The sequence below is a fragment of the Mercenaria mercenaria genome, chromosome 7, assembly GCF_021730395.1.
Source record: "Mercenaria mercenaria strain notata chromosome 7, MADL_Memer_1, whole genome shotgun sequence".
Lineage (NCBI taxonomy): Eukaryota > Metazoa > Mollusca > Bivalvia > Venerida > Veneridae > Mercenaria > Mercenaria mercenaria.
Window position 1 is genome coordinate 43402527 of NC_069367.1, and position 19678 is coordinate 43422204.

Genomic DNA, 19678 nt, shown 5'->3' on the forward strand with positions numbered 1-19678 from the left:
GACTTTTATCTACAAACTATTTTCCTTTTCGCACCTACTTTTATATTTTCCTCAGCTTAGCTCTAAAGAAACTAAAAAATATTCAATATTAAACCTGGACTATAGTTATACCTATGATTATGAGTGTGTGAAATTGCAAAAAGCAAGGCTTATAACTGTGTCTTGAATAGTTTACCAAATAATGTCCCTTTATGTACTCTCATCTTCCTTGTCCACGCATAACTCTCTGGGGACTGGTGCGATTTCAATGAAATTTGAACTAGAAATACATTGGTGACAGCAAGCGCAGATATCAAGATTATAAAAACCGTACATGTACCTTGAAAATTTGCTTAATAATTACATCTTGTAATCAAATATTAGCAACAACTCACAACGGAGGAGGAAAGTGAAAGTAACTTTATATAATGCTAGATTACAATTAAAACCACAGTCTAGTCTCATACATATCTCTATCACAACTTCAGGTAGATTGGATTCCTGTTTTTGATACATCTATCGTGAAAGTAGTCCAATCACACAATGCAGATGCCTGGCAAAGCCATAGAACGAGCCTTTTATCAAAATAAAAATTCATAAATTCCGCTACAGTTCACTAGCAAAGAACTATAAAGGCGGTATTTTTGTTCTTACAAGAAGATCAATTAGGTATATATTATAAGCTTGAACAATGAGTCTTCTGCAGCGCCAGTACATAGAAAACAGCAAATGTTATCGGCACTATCAATGTTATCGAGACTGTGGTCCAAATTCCTCACTGTCCTAATAGGTCAAGTTTCACATTGAGAAAATATCGAAATTTCTATCTGTTCAACTAATATAACATAATGGAATGACGAAAATGTCATTTAATTAACGTCAAAATTGGTATCAAAAAGCAAATCTTGAGATATCCCTCTGACCCTAAAACTAAAAGTGCTTTTGAGTCAAACTCACTGTCTTGTGTTCTTGCACAATGTAACCAGTAAAAGAACCAGGGAAGCTTCTGAGATAGAATTGCAGACACAAACTCATCTCTTATTGTGTGTTGGGCATCACAGCGCTAGTATACTCACACCCTTGCAATGATGACCAGTAGATTTCACGGAGAAATGTGATGGGCTGACAATAATAATACAAACTAGTTTGTTTGCCTGTATCATTTTCTTTTGCAAGTTATTGAATAAAATATGGTTGGAAAATCAACAGAAAATGTATATAAACGTGTACACTATTTTCTAAATGACTGGTTATCTGCACACTTGGGGCGCCTTCGAATGGAAATTAAGGAAAGAACTGTAAACATTTGTCTGCTTGGAAGTAGTCTCAAGTACAATTTTTCCGATAGCAAGATAAAGTAAAACAAATTGCCAAAAGAACATAGTGGCTTCATCAAAGATCTATTTATAAATGCATCTGATTAAACTGTGGCTTCATCACAGGTCTGGTCTGTTTAAATGCATTTGATACAATGGTTTTATTGTTTTATTGTTTTCCACATGTTTACGCGTAAAAAAAGGTCCAGCCTGTACCAAGTACATAATGTGATAATAGAAGATTGAACGATCTGTTTTTATTGAAATGTTTATTATTTCATAAATCCGACATTTTATTTGATGGATTAAAATTGCGTTGTTTTTGTCCAGCTTTCGGTGCTTTGTGACAGATGTATAGAGGTTAACGACCGTCGACAGAATATGTGTCATTTATTCCAGAGAGCGAAGGTTCGAGCCAGGTTGTGTCAATAAATCCAGAACAGATAAAAAGTGCCATTTCTCAACGTAAAATTTTAAAATGGATAAGGCGTATAGATTTTTGCTCCAACTGAAGTGCAAAACTTAAAGCAATTTCCGTAACATCAATAATAATAATAATAATAAAAACTTTAAAAACGTATATCTGTTAGGACATATTTTTATTTTGTCCTTGGGATAATATAATTCATGTAAATAAATTACACATGGAAAAGTAATAGACGTAATAAATATTGTAACAACCTGAAAATATATCACGCGCATTAACCCAAAAAACATTTTGATTACATCGTTTTTGAGTCTAAACGATGCGTCAAATAAATTCATTGGTCACATGCTCTTGTAAGAGGCCAGCCGATTGGTTAATTGCGTTATTACCTCAAGCATCGTAAAAAGGCGTCAGTCACATTAATCAACATGGTAAATACTTTTAAAATGACACTGTTTTGCGCCCGGGACTAATCTCTTGCATGTCAGCCTTATAAAATGGTGTACAAGCAGTGAAACGCACTCAAAATCATCTGGAACTCAAATAAATAAACGTACATTAATTTTCAAAGTACGAATTTCAAGGAAATAGAAAAAGGTAAGTTAATTTGTATTCATGCCGCATTTTTCATGCATCTAAAGTTAAAATTTATAGCCGCTCCTTCGCCCGATTTTTTAATTACTATAATGGCATTTTCCCCCCATTTATCTGGCAATTTGGCGAAGTAGCATAAACCAGTACAAGTTTTAACAAATGCAAGATATATATGGCTTATTGTTGTTTTAACTTACTTTTTTGTGTAGAATTTTAATAACTTTATTTAACTTATTAAGGCAATATCCCATAATAGTCAACAGTTATATTTGAAGATACTAAATAATGATGATCAGGAAAAGTATCCAGACACTATATATGCATATGCAAAATCAAAACTGTACAACGATCCTTTGGAAGCAAAGAATGCAACCAAGAAGAATAATAGCCAATGTCAAAAGAACGCTGTTCTCGCTAGGAATAATTTAAACAGCTCGCTGTATGCGTGAATAATTTCTTTTTGTTATTTTTCGATTGATTTGCCTTTCGATTTGGGAAGTGCTTCAGTATCTTTTAAAAGGAGACATACTTCTACCTTCCATTTCTTTTTTTCTCTCAATTAATCTATGTGACCACTAACCAGGAGGTCACGAAAAGCCACAAACTCTGATCTCATTGCCTGTTTTATTACGTCATTATAAATACCGAAGCCTATCCTTCCATCGTGGTTGACCATGATATGATTTCTTTTAAGAACAATGGGCGATATATGAGCCACGCCATGAGAAAACCAACATAGTGGGTTTGCGACCAGCATCCGCGCAGTCTGGTCAGGATCCATGCTGTTCGCTTTCAAAGCCTATTACTATTAGAGAAACGGTTAGTGAACAGCATGGATCCTGACCAGACTGCGCGGATGCGCAGGCTGGTCTGGATCCATGCTGGTCACAAAGCCACTATGTTGGTTTTCTAATGGCGCGGCTTATATAATCAATCCATTATGGCTTCGTGCGTGATCAAATAATACATGCCAACAAGTTATCAGTTTATATTAACTTATTTTAACAGCTTTAAGCTTACTTAAATTACTCTAGAGTCCGCATTCTTGAAAATACCTGTACAGGTGACACATGAGGTGTTGTCGTGACTACAGTGGGGCTCGAACCCGAGTGACAAATATCCTAACCACCATACCGTGCCGATCCCTTTAATCAGTAAATATATTTTCAAAAAGAACAGCGTTTGATTACCAGCTGCTTTGTTTTAGAATGCAGACTTGGAAAAAAAATCTTATTGCATAAATTCAAATACAAACTTGCTTGTAAAACGACGTGCGCGTAACAACAATTGGACCGCGCCATGATATAACCAACATAGTGGCTTTGCGACAAGCATTGATCCATACCAGCCTGCGCATCCGCGCAGTCTGGTCAGGATCCATGCTGTTCGCTTTCAAAGTCTATTGCCATTGGACAAACCGTTAGCGAACAGCATGGATCCTGACCAGACTGCGCGGATGCCCAGGCTGGTCTAGATCCATGCTGGTCGCAAAGCCATTGTGTTGGTTTTCTCATGGCATGGCTCAATTTTGTAATAAAATGACGTGATGTATCATCACACGAAACAACAAACGCCAAATTGTCGTGAAAATGATGAATTGTAATTGTCTAGCAAAGATCTATCATGTCTACAAGTTAGTGTAATTAGCGCGTTAATTTATGTGATTTTCATGTAGAAACTTTCATTTCTTTAGAATTTGCTTGTTTATTGAAATCGGTGCTTTTTCTATTTCTAGTATCGAAGATGAAACAAATGGTGATCATGGTCTTCATGTCCCTCTGCCTGGGAACAGCGTATGGAAGTAAGTATTGTTATTATCAACTTTGCTGTGCTTATTTGGCAAAGAAAAAATGTTAGTTGCTCGTTTTTGAATGTTCGTTACCGCTAATCTAGACGGTTTAGAAAGCACGACAGTTTTAGCATGAATCTGATATTTTTACTGTATTTGTTTGCGCGGTAAAAATGATTGTTTTCAAACTTACTTCTTTAAAAGGTTTTACTTCGGTGGTTTATTAAGTACAGATTACTACCTATGTGGACTTTATAAGCAACCAGCTGAAAGATCCTTAAGTCATACTTTTGCTGGCGTCCGTATTAATTAGAGGTCACAGTAGTCTATGTTATGTTAGAGAGTAATTTGGACATCTTTCGTCAGAAAAGATAGGAGTAATATTAAAAGCTTGAATAGCTTATATCTGTAATCATGTCAAAACTTTGTCGCAACAGTTTTGTTTTGGAGACTTCTATTTTAGGCTATATTTAGATTCTTTTTTTTTTTCAGGACTTACAGCAGAGGAAATGCGTGCAACTCTTAAATCCTTAAATCCACTGTTTTCGCATGCGCGTGGAAGTGCTGTTCCCTTTAGACAGAATGTGAATGTCAGATTGCCAGTTTCTGAGGCTGCTGTACAAACTGCAAACGACCGTATTTCGATCGAGAGTCCAATGGCGTCAGAAGCTCGCACAAACGAGCTTCCATCGAACGCACGTCCAGTGTCATCAGCAGCTCGCACAAACAAGCTTCCATCGAACGCACGTCCAGTGACATCAGAAGCTCGCACAAATGACCGTCCTTCGAACGTACGGCCAATGACATCAGAAGCTCGCACCGGCGGGCTAGGGTCTCCTGTTCAACAGAAAAGACGTGTAGTTCCAGTGCCTGCTGGAAAACCAAGACGTCAACAAGATAACATGTTAGGTCAGATCAAACCAGCCCCGGTCGCACAACAGCCAGTCCAAGCTCCTGTAAACGCCCCAGCAAAGAATCAACAAAGCAGACCCGCATCTCAACCCTCGACAAACAATATCAGGCCCGCAGCAAATGTCGCATCAGCCGAACAGCAGGTGGCTGCAAGCAAACAGGAATGTGCCTTTCACATTCCATCATTTCTTTTGCCGGACCCACACCCAAGCAGCATTGGTTCAAGTCAGAGCTGTCCGTCATTCTTGCTGCCGGGACCCAGCATCAACCGCGAACTTGTCACCCTTATGGTTGAGCACTTGACCGGAATTAAAAAGTCAAGCAATCCTCAGCTGAATGGAGTTAAGAGTCAAATCACACAGGTCGAGTTCGAGCAGAAGTGTCTGATTCCCGCCTTGCGCGCGCATGTACTCGGTGGTCAAGCATGCAAGACACGTGAACTGAAAGTTTATCTAGAATGGCTCCTTTATCTACGCCAGAGGCTCTTCAATATATAAACAGTTTCACATACTGGATCAAAAGCCTGTAGACTGGTTTTTGTTACATGAAATTCTGTGATATAAATACGTAAAACCCCGCAAATTTTTGACTTTTGAGTCAGATTTGCTGCTTTCCAAGAAGACATTTCCTACAAACGTACAAAGATTTGATAAATCCTAATATAACATGAAAGTCGTTCTTTAGATGTGGTACACTGTCATAATGGTTGCGGTAGAAGGGAAATTCATGCAGAACAACGTTTTCGTCTTTAATTAACAAGACACTGTTGTTGTACAAAAAGATTATTTATTACTCGCGTTTTCCAGTTTGATGAACATATGAAAAGTTGTGACATTTTAATATTTAACTGCAACAAGATTTTAAGCAGCGAATGTCACCGTTATGTTAAGAGTTTATTCATAATTTAGCGTGTTTTTCTTGACTGCCTTCCAAGTCACATAACGCGATCTTACAGCGGAATTTTTCAGGTCTAGTGGAAATACTCATTATTTTTTAAAAACTTATATGCATTTCATCATAACACATTATAATGGCCAACTGATATAAAAAACAAACATAGTTCCTGACTTAGTCTACCGACTTTCACAAACAAAACAGGTAGAAAGATTTAAGTAGTATGCTGCCTATACACCCAAAATGACAGCCGTAAAAAGTTGTGATTGCGTACTCTCTGTGAGTAAAAACTTCGAGGCGTAATTGCACTTATTCGAGTGCCTACAAAACTACAATGCATGTATGTCTTACCATCAACTACACAACATTCATTATAATTGTAATATTCGTTTAACAATGATGAAATGTTTGCATCAAGTCTGTTTTGTTAACTTAATAAAACAATAAATAAACCAAAATTTCAAAAAGTTGTCGTACAGCTAAATTCAGTATATCTACGTCTTGAACAATTTATTTATCTACGCCAGCGTTTATATAAAAAAGAATTCATGAAACTCTCTGAATCACTTCATTTTAACTTTATTTGAACATTTTATTTACCATCTTTGAGAAATATGACATAAATGTGGAACAATGTCCTACACAGTTGGGTGTATATTTACACATTATTTTACTTTCTTTCATTTTCCAAAACGAGAGTTTTACCATTTTCTCTGCTGTTCTTTTTAACCCTTAGCCTGCTAAATTTCTATAATGGACTGGTCCATCATTCAATTTGGGCAATACCATTTATTATTCGAAGGGGTGTTTACTGAAAATTTACTGACTGAATAGCGAACAGTGCAGACCATGATCAGACTGCACGGATGTGCAGGCTGATCTTGGTCTGCACTGGTCGCAAAGGCAGAATTACTGCCGCCAGCAGGCAAAGACTTAAAAACTATGATGAATATCAGATGAACAAGAATGAAAACCATTTTTTCTCTCTCGAAAAAATAGCATCTCTTTATTTCTCGTTAAAGTGATGGTTCACATACTTCGTCATATTTTAGGCGACTTTGTGAGTAAAACATCATCTGTTCATTTCTCGTTAGAGTGATGGTTCACATACTTCACCATAGTTAGGCGACTCTGTGAGTTGCACATTATCATTCATAAATTATTATTTCTCTCCCGTTTTTTGTTGATTTATTGCGCAAACATACATTTAGTATTTTGAAACATGTCTGGGGAAGCTAAATCAAATAAAACTTGCATTTATTAAGGCCTAGGTTATAATTTTGAAATGTCATACGAAATGGAACAGAATTATAACTGAAGTTGAAATGCTTCCAGAACTAAGCCATGTAAATTGACTTGGATCTTTTTAAATAAAGGTAGGCCTGTCTGTCTGTCTGCCTGCCTGCCTACCTGCTTATATGATAAATGGTACAGAACTATTTTTTGAAAGTGATATAAAAGAAGGCAGAGGGATTTTTTTCTAATGACTTAGCAATGTATGTCCATTTATTTTATACTGGAATAAGTTTAGAGTTTATAAAATTACTTAGACATTCTATATTCTTTTATTTGTAAAAAAAAAATCATTTTTTTTAAATGGTGGGCTGCATTCAGCTTAAATGTGACAATACACTCACTCAACATATTATGTGCTATTTCTCAAGATGCCATATTGTTTATGTACATAGTAACTATATTTATTTCAAATGCTTTATTTATCAAATAAAACAAATAATTTAAAAGGTAACATTTGTTTTTCTGATTATTCTTTAATTCTCCATAGAAGTTATCAAGAAACCGATATTGTGTACAGACTATAAGTCAATCCAATTGACTGATAGTGAATTGACTGAACGATCGGGTGATTGATTGACTGATATCTGTGTAAACACAAAAGTATGCCAGTTACAGCATTTAATTAACCTAGTGTTATTGTCTTCTATGCCAGTTCCAGCACAAACCAAAATGTCTTCTTTTCCAAATAAAACTTACAACTTCCCTGTATGAATCCAAGATGGAAATCAAATGACTTTAGACATATTGTTTTCTGCTAAATTATGGGGAGAAGCCATTGCTTACCCCTGAATTTAACTTGCAACCAGACTGGATTCATAGACCTCTGCTCTATCTACTGAATGAACCAAGTGCATCCTAATATAGTACAACAAGAGTGTCATGATGACCTGATATTGCTCACCTGTTAAACTCAGGCTTGGAATCATCAAGATAAACATTCTGACTAAGTTTCATGAAGAAAGGGTGATAACAGTGTTAACAAGCTTTTCTTTCGATTTGAGTGGTGACCTTGCTTTTGACCCCACAGTCATGACCTAGTTTTGGACTTGGCATATGAATCATCAAGATAAACATCCTGACCAAGTTTCATGAAGACAGAGTAAAAACTATGGCCTCTAGATCGAGTGTTTATGAGCATTTTTTCTGATTTAAGCGGGTCGGCTAGTTTTTGACCCCACATGACCCAGTTTTGAACTTGGCCTAGGAATTACTAAAATGAACATTCTGACCAAGTTTCATGAAGATCGGTCATAAATGTGGCCTCAAGAGTATTAACAAGCTTTTTCATTCATTTCACCGTTTCACCTAGTTTTTGACACCATATGACCCAGTTTTAAACTTGGCAAAGGAATCATCAAGATGAATATTCTGACCATGTTTCATGAAGACAGGGTAAAAAATATGGCCTCTAGAGTGTTAACAAGCACCTGGGTAGAACCACCGACCTTCCGTAAGCTAGCTGGATGGCTTCCTCACATGAAGAATTCAACACCCTGAGTGAGGCTCGAACCCACATCGTAACAAGCCATTTTCAAATTTGGGTCATATGGGGTCAAATGTTGGCCCTTTATAGGGGCAATAACACTGTAACCCATGATGGGATCTGGCCAATTTTCGAAAGGAACAGAGATATTATGTCAGTATAAGTTGTGTGCAAGTTTGATTGAAATTGATTGAAAAATGTGGTCTCTATCATGTTCCCAAGATACTGTGGACAGATGACGACGATTACAAAAGCTCACCTTGTCATTATGTGACAGGTGAACTAAAGAGGCCATGATTGTTCTACTTTGCAAATCATCAGTGAAGGTCATTCAGACCAAAGTAAATTACACAATGTTCAAACATAACAAGCAGACAAATGTAATTCTGACCAAAATCCAGGTCAACACAGAAACTGTGGCTTCTTGACGGTATATCATCCTCATGCTGACAATAACTGCCCCCCGCAAAGCAATGTGATATTCGTATAATAAAATGTGCAAAGTTCTTATCAGTTCAACCAATTTTGAAATATAACTGAAAAGTTCCAGGACCTTTGACATTTAACCTTGCAAATGTGGATGGTTATCAGCTTAACAAATTTCTGATTAGTCATGCACAGCAACACAAAATTATAACACGACCATTTGAAAAAAAAAACCTCCTTGGTCACAGTGTTCTGTTACAGAGAACAAGGGGCATAACATTATTAAAATCAGTATCAAAGATTAACTACAGATTCTCAAAAGATGCCAAGATGGAAAGCATCATTTCAATATGAAAATCTTTTTTCATTGGTAAACTAGAGCTACAAATAAGCTGATTAATACCCCTGCAGGAATGTGCCTGGTCAGAGAAAACTAGAACTGTCACAGGAGTGACGAATTATACCCCCACAATATGGCCTTGTCACAGAACTATGCCGATGTCAAAGCCAAACTTGCATGACCTTTGACCTACTGACCTCAAAATCAATAAAAGTAATCTGCTGGTCATGACCAACCTCCCTATGAAGTTTCATGATCCTCGGCCCAAGTGTTCACAAGTTATTGCCCAGAAAAGGTTTAAATTGTTCCAGGTAACTCTGACCTTTGACCTTTGGATCTCAAAATCAATAAGGATCATCTGCTGGTCATGACCAACCTCCCTATTAAGTTTCGTGATCCTAGTCCCAAGCGTTCTGCAGTTATTGTCTGAAAACCGTTTAAATGTTTCGGTCACTGCGACCTTGACCTGTGACCTACTGACCTCAAGATCAATAGGGGTCATCTGTTGGTCAAAATCAACCTCCCTATCAATTTTCATGATCCTAGGCCCAAGTGTTCTCAAGTTATCGTCTGGAAACCATTTAACTGTTTCATGTTATTGTGACCTGGACCTTTGACCTACTAACCTCAAAATCCAACTTGACCTGTATTTCATCATGTTACACAAGTGTACAAAAATATATAATCCTGGACCCAAGCATTCTCAACATATCATCCGGAAACCAAATAACTCTTCTAAGCCATTGTGACCTTGACCTTTGACCTACTGATCTCAAAGTCAAACCTGACCTGTATTTATTGATGTTACACCTGTGTACAAAAATTTATGATCCTAGGCCCAAGCGTTCTCAAATTATCATCTGGAAACCGTTTAACTGTTCAGAGTCACTGTGACCTTGACCTTTGACCTACTGATCTCAAAGTCAAAACTGACCTGTATTTCAAGATGTTACATCTGTGTACCAACATTTATGATCCTGGGCCAAAGTGTTCTTAAGTTATCATCTGGAAACCATTTAACTGTTCAGGATCACTGTGACCTTGACCTTTGACCTACTGACCCCAAAGTCAAACCTGACCTGTATTTTCTTATGATACACCTGTGTACCAAAAATTATGATCCTGGGCCCAAGCGTACTCAAGTTATCACCTGGAAACCGTTTGACTGTTCAGGATCACTGTGACCTTGACCTTTGACCTACTGACCCTTACGTCAAACTTGACCTGTATTTTCTGATGATACATCTGTACCAAAAATTATGATCCTAGGCCAAAGCATTCTCAAGTTATCATCCGGAAACCGTTTAACTGTTCAGGGTCACTGTGACCTTGACCTTTGACCTACTGACCCTAAAGTCGAACTTGACCTGTATTTTTTAATGTTACACCTGTGTACCAAAATTTATGATCCCAGGCCCAAGCGTTCTCAAATTATCATCTGGAAACCGTTTAACTGTTCAGAGTCACTGTGACCTTGACCTCAAAGTCAAAACTGACCTGTATTTCAAGATGTTACACCTGAAATTTGTACCAAAATTTATGATCCTGGGCCCAAGCGTACTCAAGTTATCACCTGGAGACCATTTGACTGTTTAGGATCACTGTGACCTTGACCTTTGACCTACTGACCCCAAAGTCAAATTTGACCTGTATTTTCTGATGATACAACTGTGTACCAAAAATTATGATCCTAGGCCCAAGCATTCTCAAGTTATCATTCGGAAACTGTTTAACTCTTCAGGGTCACTGTGACCTTGACCTTTGACCTACTGACCTGTATTTTTTAATGTTACATCTATGTACCAAAATTTATGATCCCAGGCCCAAGCATTCTCAAGTTATCGTCCGGAAACCGTTTGACTGTTCAGAGTCACTGTGACCTTGACCATTGACCTACTGAACCCAAAGTCGAACTTGACCTGTATTTTCTGATGTTACACCTGTATACCAAAAATTATTTAAATCGGTCAAACCTTTCGTGAATTAATTGTCCGGAAACCATGAAAACCAACGGATCGACTGACCGACAAGCTCACCCCTATATACCCCCAAAAACCTCATTTGTGGTGGTATAATAAATGTGTGATGCTAGTCTTTGCTTCATGGACATAACATGCATGAAGCTTCATTGGAATCTGTTTAAAGCTCTTGCAGCATTTTGTGCCAAAAACTTCCAGGCATCAAATCCAAGGGTGTATAACTCTGACATGCCTCAACTGGCTCTTAAAATATTCCACACATCTACACTTAATGAGGGTCATATGCAGGAAGTTTCAGTTAAATTCACACAAAATGTGGAATAAGGTTTGGCCACAATGCTCCATGTGGTCCATGACTGTACTATAAGAAAGCATAATGGAAAGAAACAATCATATGGCACATTAATTATACATACACAGTCTAAACAAGCTCATTACAAAATTTGACTTAGATTTATGAGATAAAACACTGTAATTACATGTCACTTTGTTAGGACTATTGAAGAAATGTGCATAAAGAGTTTAATGTATCATAGACTCAGACCCAAGGTTAAATCTAAATAGGTTCTTGTACACATCCAGTGTAATATGATAAGTGGTAGAGACTATATTTTGTGAAATACTGAATTACGATAGTGGATCAGTACAGATACTCGGCAATTTCCATACAATTACGTCTTAACATTAACCCTTATCATGCTGAACACGATTTATCCTGCCTTTGTGACCAGTGCAGATCATGATCAGCCTGCACATCTGATCATGATATGCACTGTTCACCATTCAGTCTGTAACTTTTTGGTATGCACCCCTTTTGACAGTTAATGGTACTGTCCAAATTAAGAGATGGACCAGTTCATTAAAGACATTTAGCAGGGCAAGGGTTAACCAATTTGGTATTCTTCTGTTGTAAATGTAGCTCAAAGTGCACAAGGTTTTCATGAAGAAATAGCATACAGAAGATAAATCAAGGGCCACAACTCTTAATCAAAGGCCTGAAGGGCCTGAGTCGGCTTATGATTGATGTTCTGACAGTACAGTCTACCAGTTTCAGTTTGTTTTTAGTTTTTTTTTCTTAAAATTTCATAACACAGCTCGATATTTACCCAAAATATTACATCCGGATACGATTACACTTTTCTCCAGTTTCAACAATATATTTTACAAATTGTGATGATACGAAGACATTTAGCAGCAATTGGCAGTATCTGACATTGAAGTTTACGGTTAAATTACCTCTTATTTAAATCTTTTCATAAAAAAGTTGTTTCGTTTCGTGAAAGCAGCCAAACATAGACGATCTACTTTCGATTTCAAAAACTACAAGAAAATACAATTTAATGTTAATAAGAATTAAAATCATTTTTAATATCAGTAGTAACTAAACAAACCAGTAAGAGCTTCTTCTTCCGAAAAATTATCCGTTTACTGACTGCAAAATTCAACCCACGCAAAAATTATAGAAATCATACGATGCGTGTTTACGTTCAATGTGGGAGAATTAAGGCTGATCGGCTATGTTACCTAACGCATCCAGACGATTCAGATTTTGTTTTTAAAAAAGCATTGTGTGCGTTTCTGTAATTTTATATACGTTTTTATACGCTTAGAAATTATTAGACATGCGTATTTGCATTATTTCTATACGTAATTTACGCTAATACGCATCTTATCTGGAGCCCTGTGGAACTATTTTTTGTCTTTCGCTGGATGTTACCCAAGCTTTGTAAGCCTGCGCAATTCTTAAAATTCAAATTTATGCTTAATGAGTTACATTCGAGTATTGCACAATTACAAGTCATAAATATGACAGATTACATCGTATATTGGTCATAGCAAAGGGAATTGACACAACTTAAAGAGAATTCCTATAGTTTTTTTCCTTTCATAGATTTTTTTTAAATTCACATATATGATAGGAAAATTTGTGCTGAAAACAATAAACAAATAAAAACAATAGGTCACCAGGCTTGTTTTTGTGAAAAATTGTTTTGAACACACACACTGTTGCTGAAACTGCCAGCGATTTTTCAACATTTTCATGATTTTCTGCTTTTTAATAAATACCAACCAAAATATACATCAAGACAGCACAATACGGTTTTTTTTTCTTTTTACAGATTTTATTATATACTTATTTGATATCATAATCATATTTGTAATACTCTGTCCTTACAATAATGGGTACAAATGAAAAAGAAATGTTGTTTCATATTTACTTTTGTGAACTCTTTTCAATGAAAAATACCCATAATAAAGAATATTTTTTTAAATTTTGAAAAAAACTCTTTCATAGAATTTTTTTATGTTTTTCTTGTGTATAGATAATTGTATTGTGAGCATAAAAATGGCTAAAAATATATGGGTCACCAGGCTAAATTTTATGTTAAGGCCGCTAGAATACAACACCTGTTCGGACGGAAATGGCGCGAACCTGGCCAAATTGATTACATGTATGTCTGCTAAAAGTTAAAAAAAGTTTTAAAAATTCTTAATTCTTTCTATAATTGAATAGTATATAATCTGAAAGGTGATATTGTCTTATCAGTACTAAGTCAATTATCTTACATTATATGAACAACACTGTCTTTGTACTAAAATGCGATGTGAAAACACAACCACAAAAATAGCAAGATACCCATCAGGCATGATACTTGTCAATACAACATAAACCAGTATCAACATTTGATTACTGATAAAACTTATCAAAAATGTTATTTCATTCAAGATTCATCATATATAAGATTGTCTGTAACATGTTTCAACAAATGTTGACTTCAGTTCAGTTTTCCATATAAAGTGTCGGCTGCGCAGAAAGATGCGCATAAAAAACTATAGGAATTCCCTTTAACTTCATTCATGCAGTGAACTGTTTGAAGTTTGAGAAATCTAATGGAACTACATCCCTTCACGTGTTATTCGGTCCATTTAGAGAATCGCCGAACAGCAAGGACTCGTCAAAAGGCTTTCAGCCTTTAGCCGACTCAACAAACTAGACTGATTTTACCATTAATCAAATGTGATTGAGATCTTAAAGTGATACAAATTCTACCTAAATTAATTGACTGTTTAACGTTTTGCTCTATTATTTGCTCCATTTTTTATTAATATCAGTCTAGTTTTAGGGTGTATACTTGTATAATGCCTGCTGCTTGAACCTTGTGTGACTGATGTGAAATGGAATTGTAGCTCACATATGTCACTTAAGATGTTTTTAAATTGTTTTTAAGCCCCCCTGATTCTCCGAGTAGGAGAGCTAAATGGCCTCAAAAATTAACAAAATCCTCGTCAATCTGAGATTGGATAATTTTAAGACATGTCATTAAAGTATAGATTGTGACATTCACCAAACGTCATTTGTGGTATTGTAAACACTTTGTGTTTTTTTCTGATTTAAAACATACAAGATGCCTGTACATCAAAGTAAAAATGCTGAAATCTGTAACAATATGAGCCGTGCCATGGGAAAACCAACATAGTGGCTTTGCGACCAGCATGGATCCAGGCCAGCCTGCGCATCCGCGCAGTCTGGTCAGGATCCATGCTGTTCGCTAACAGTTTCTCCAATTGCAATAGGCTTTAAAAGCGAACAGCATGGAGCCTGACTGCGCGGATGCGCAGGCTGGTCTGGATCCATGCTGGTCGCAAACCCACTATGTTGGTTTTCTCATGGCGAGGCTCATATACATTTTATTGCATCACAGCATATTTTGCAAGGCAATCTCTAGCTTCATAAAGTTCTAAAAGAGCCACGTGAAAAGCATCTATGCAAAGTAGATAAGTCTAAACAATGTTACTAATTACCGTTAAGAATGGATATATCATTCAGGAGATAATTGACTTAAGGGACTTTTGAAAATGTCAGTCTATTATGAATACCCTTGAACAAAACACAATACATGTATACCTAATGTAAAATAAATTGCATTTCGAAACAATTCTACCAAAAACCTGTGCAGAAACTGTGTTAAGATCAAAAGAATGGTAACATCTGGCAAAAATAATTTTGACGAGTATAGAATTACAAGATCTGCATTTGACTCAATTCATCTTAATTCTACGGTCACACACTCAACTTCATGCACTGCCGCTTTGATGCATCGAGAAACAATTAGAGTAAAAAACTTGATGACTGTAAATGCGGCAACAAAATATATAGGATTTTGATTACCTGTAACCGCGACATATGCTGTTGCAATTCAATGCAAAAATCTGAACAACAATGACGCACTACATCACATATAAGTATGACCGCAAGCAAATAAATAAACAAGATACTTTAGTGATATGGCATACCGGTACCTTGCCGGACGGGATAAAGGTTTCACCCTTAAAAAAATTCTCTGCCTACACAAAGAGTAAATATTTTCAAAACGGATGTCAGTTTGGTCCCAATATGTCAATCCTTACTCAAGTTACCTTGCTGAAAGAAAGCTTACATATTTTCAATAAAAGTAATTCATTTTAACTGAAATTATTAAGTAAAAAATATCTTATATTTTAAGTACATGTGTAACAATGACCCAAGCAAACCAAAATGCAACTGAACCTTGATCTCTCTGTAAGATACCTCAGTACAAAGTTTAGCCTCATTCCTAATTGAAGTTACTGATCAAAAATGCAATTTCAAATTTTCTATTTTTTTGTAACACTGTCCTAGAATTTGACTAAACCAACACTAATACTCCATGGCAAAAATGGCCATTTGTAAAACTCAATATTATGCTGACATAAAAAGAAATACTCAGTTGTTGGTTTACTTGTAAACACTAGAGAGGAAAATGGTACAAAAAATGGTATTCACTTAATGGTGGATTCAAATAGTTCAGATTTTTTTTGCTCTTTAGAGTTACTTTCCTTGCTTCCATTGCAATATTTTGGCTGAAGTAACATGTAACATTTATGTACAAATGTAGCATTTTCATAGTGAAATAGCATTACAAAATTTGTCATCGAAACTTAGGCCACAAACCACCACTACAATTTGAGGTCTAAATTTGTAGCGGATTTGTTTGACTGTTAATAGCTATTTATCTTGCATCAAATATGAACCCCACCTTTCTTTTGATTTTTATTCAGTACTGAAAATATACTCCAAGAAAATGCAAGTTACTGGTATTTAAAATGAGTCCTGGTATGTGCTGCAGTCATTGGAAGTTTCTCAATTTTATATATAACAAGCAAATTCGATGAATTGGTATCCCCCGCCGAAAGGGTTTGTGGTGAGGAATGGCAAAAAGATATATCCGGCAAAAAGTTAAGGATGTTAATAAGAAGCAAATAATTTCATTAGTTAAAATCAATTTAACAGAAAACAAATGTTTAATTAAAGGGTACATAATAAATGTATGATACTTTGATCCTGACTAAGATTTATTTTGAATGGGATATGCTTACTGTAATAAGCTTAGCTTTTAAAATTAAATGCAGTTAATTGAAATGTGAGCTTGAAGTTTAAAGGTCCAATACTAAGGAAAGTAAACTTTTTAATTTCTTTTAAAAAGCACAGAAACTATTTCATTTTATTGGAAAATGAAAGTTGGTATGTAGAAATTCGAAATAAATAATAAATCGCAGTATATGTACAATTATTTTTCTATGAAGTATGAAGAAAGTTAAAAAGACCTGGGGGGTCATTCTGTCGATTCATTGAAATTTCAACATAATACACATACATTTCTTTGAGTTCCAAAGACCTTCTGTAAATTTTGACCTGCCAATCTTCATTATTTAGTGTCTTGCAGAAGTCTATGCACTGGCTATGAAAAAAATTGCCAACTCACTTTCCCTTAGTAATGGACCTTTAACTGGAATGAAATATTGTCTTTGAGTGGTTTGGCACCAGGTGTTGCTGTTTTACATGTTCATTTGAACTTAAAAGATCAGATGTCCTTAAGAGAACACAGGTAAGATATCTTGAACATGGCTGAGGGCAAGGTTTGTGTAGTCACAACTTAACATGTTGAAGGTTTGAACATTCAAAAAAAAAAAAAAAAAAAAAGGAATGGAAATATATATATCTATATATAGATATATGTATATATTTATTTTTTGAAAATTAAAAAATGAAAAAAAAAAAAGGTAAAAGGGTGAAGTTGAGGGGGGGGGGGGGGGGGGGGGGGGGGGGGGGGGGGGGGGGGGCAGAGGATGCATGATCAGTGGTGGGCATGACTGGGTGGAGAAGTGAGGTGGGGGAATGGTACAACTTGGAAGGTTTGAAAAAAATCTAAAATAAGAAATGAAAAAAAAAAAAAAATTGGGGAGGGGGGGGGGAGGGGGGTTGGGAGGGGGAGGAGGTTTGACCAATGCAAGTGGGTGACCAGGTGTGGGTGCGCAACTTCACATGTTTATAATAAATGTTCACAGGAAAGAATGAAAGAAATTTAATGAAATTCTGCCAAATGGTAAGTTTATTATGTACAAATATGTGGATTTTTAGACAATTAAAGGGCAATAACTCTGAAGTTACAAAAAGAAATCTGTACAAAATTGTCTGTGCACAACCACATTATAGTGCTCTAAATTCTGTTAAAGTTTCATAGTTCTAGGTCAAATATATCAAAAGTTATGATGCAGAAATTGGCATATCTATAGATCTATAGTACCCTATATATAGTTAACACAAGAAACTTCTAAGGGCCATAACTCTGGTGTTACTTGGGCAATCTGTCTGAAACTTGATGGGCCCCATAACCTCATAGTGGTGAACATGTATATGAAGTTTGTTTGAAAAAAATCTTAAATAAGGAATGATTTTTTTTTGGGGGGTGGGGGGAGTGGGGAGGTGTCGGGGGATAGGGGGGGAGGTGTGTGATCAAGGTAAGGGGGTGACCAGGTGAGGGTACACAACTTCACATGTTTACAATAAATGTTCATGGAAAAGAATGAAAGAAATTTAATGAAATTCTACCAAATGGTAAGTTTGTTATGTACAAATATGTGGATTTTTATACAATTAAAGGGCAGTAACTCTTAATTTACAAATAAATCCAAATGAAGTTGTGTGTGCACAACCACATTATGGTGATCTAAATTCTGTTTAAGTTTCATAGTTCTAGGTCAAATATAGCAAAAGTTATGATGCAAAAATTGCCATATTTATAGTACCCTATATAGTTAACACTAGAAACTTCTAAGGGCCATAACTCTGGTGTTACTTGGGCAATCTGACTGAAACTTGACGGGCCGCAAGAACTCATTGTGGTGAACATGTATATGAAGTTTTAAATAAATATTCCAAACCATTTCCTAGATATGGCTCCGGACGGACGGAAGGACGGAAAGACAGACGGACAACGCCAAACTATATCCCTCCGACTTTCCTCGGGGGATAATAAAGAAGACCAGCTATTTAGTGTGTTTATGCCTTTTAAATACTTACATATCCAAGGGGTCACATATTCTTATGAAAATCAAATCAGTAACAACATACATTTCTGACATTTTATGTAATGAGACTTTTCGATCCTTAAATAAGTCTCTAAATAAGTCTCTATATGAAATGTGAAAAATGCTAAAAATGTCGCTTAAATGTGACTGACAATCTTTAAAGGTTTTGTTGACAAGATAGTTTTTTGCTTTTCATGTACAATTTTGAAAAATGCAGAATGATGGACCTGCAAAGGGCCATAAATCTTGTCTTCTTCCAGCAATCTAACTGAAACTTCAACTTGCTGGATTGCATTTCTCTGCAACAATTTACATTTTACCGTTTACTGAAATCCTTCAAATCATGTCAGAGATATTAAGGGAGCCATGCAAAAAATTTAATATAAATTTAAGTATAAAAGGTCATAAATCTTGTTTCCCACAGGCAATCAAACTGAAACTTGCATGGTGCCATAACCGTATAGGTAAGTGAGTGATATTTCTACCATGTTTGGTTTCAACATTCCAAACCGTGTCTTAGATATACTCCTGGATGAACAGAATGGCAGACGTCAAAACTCAGAAATTTATTCAGAAATAAACACATTTGAACCACACCATGAGAAAATCAACATAGTACATTTGTGACCTGTATCCGCAGTCTGATCAGGATCCATGCTGTTCGCTAACGGTTTCTCTAATTCCAATAGGCTTTGAAAGCAAACAGCATGGATCCTGACCAGATTTTGCGGATGCGCAGGCTAGTCTGGATCCATGCTGGTCGCAAATGCACTATGTTGGTTTTCTTATGGAGCAGCTCGTTTGTTTCGATGACACAGCCTAGTCCTAATGTTCCACCATGCAGTTGTGCTCTT

At 36.1% G+C, this 19678-nt stretch overlaps 1 protein-coding gene across 1 annotated transcript; it reads left to right on the forward strand.

Moving 5' to 3' along the window:
* Positions 1-2137: 2137 nt before the first annotated feature.
* On the forward strand, positions 2138-6470 carry LOC123554278 (uncharacterized). The gene is made up of 3 exons (XM_045344309.2): positions 2138-2319; positions 4052-4117; positions 4598-6470. Exons 2-3 carry the CDS (start codon positions 4060-4062, stop codon positions 5512-5514), a joined length of 975 nt encoding a protein of 324 aa, XP_045200244.2. The 5' UTR covers positions 2138-2319; positions 4052-4059; the 3' UTR covers positions 5515-6470.
* The last annotated feature ends 13208 nt before the right edge of the window (positions 6471-19678 follow it).

What these genes read in the sequence shown, in the direction of transcription:
- LOC123554278 (XM_045344309.2), top strand. Translation starts at nt 4,060, where the DNA reads ATGAAACAAATGGTGATCATGGTCTTCATGTCCCTCTGCCTGGGAACA. An exon ending in CCTGGGAACAGCGTATGGAA is followed by an intron (nt 4,118 to 4,597) that starts GTAAGTATTGTT and finishes TTTTTTTTTCAG; the next exon opens with GACTTACAGCAGAGGAAATG.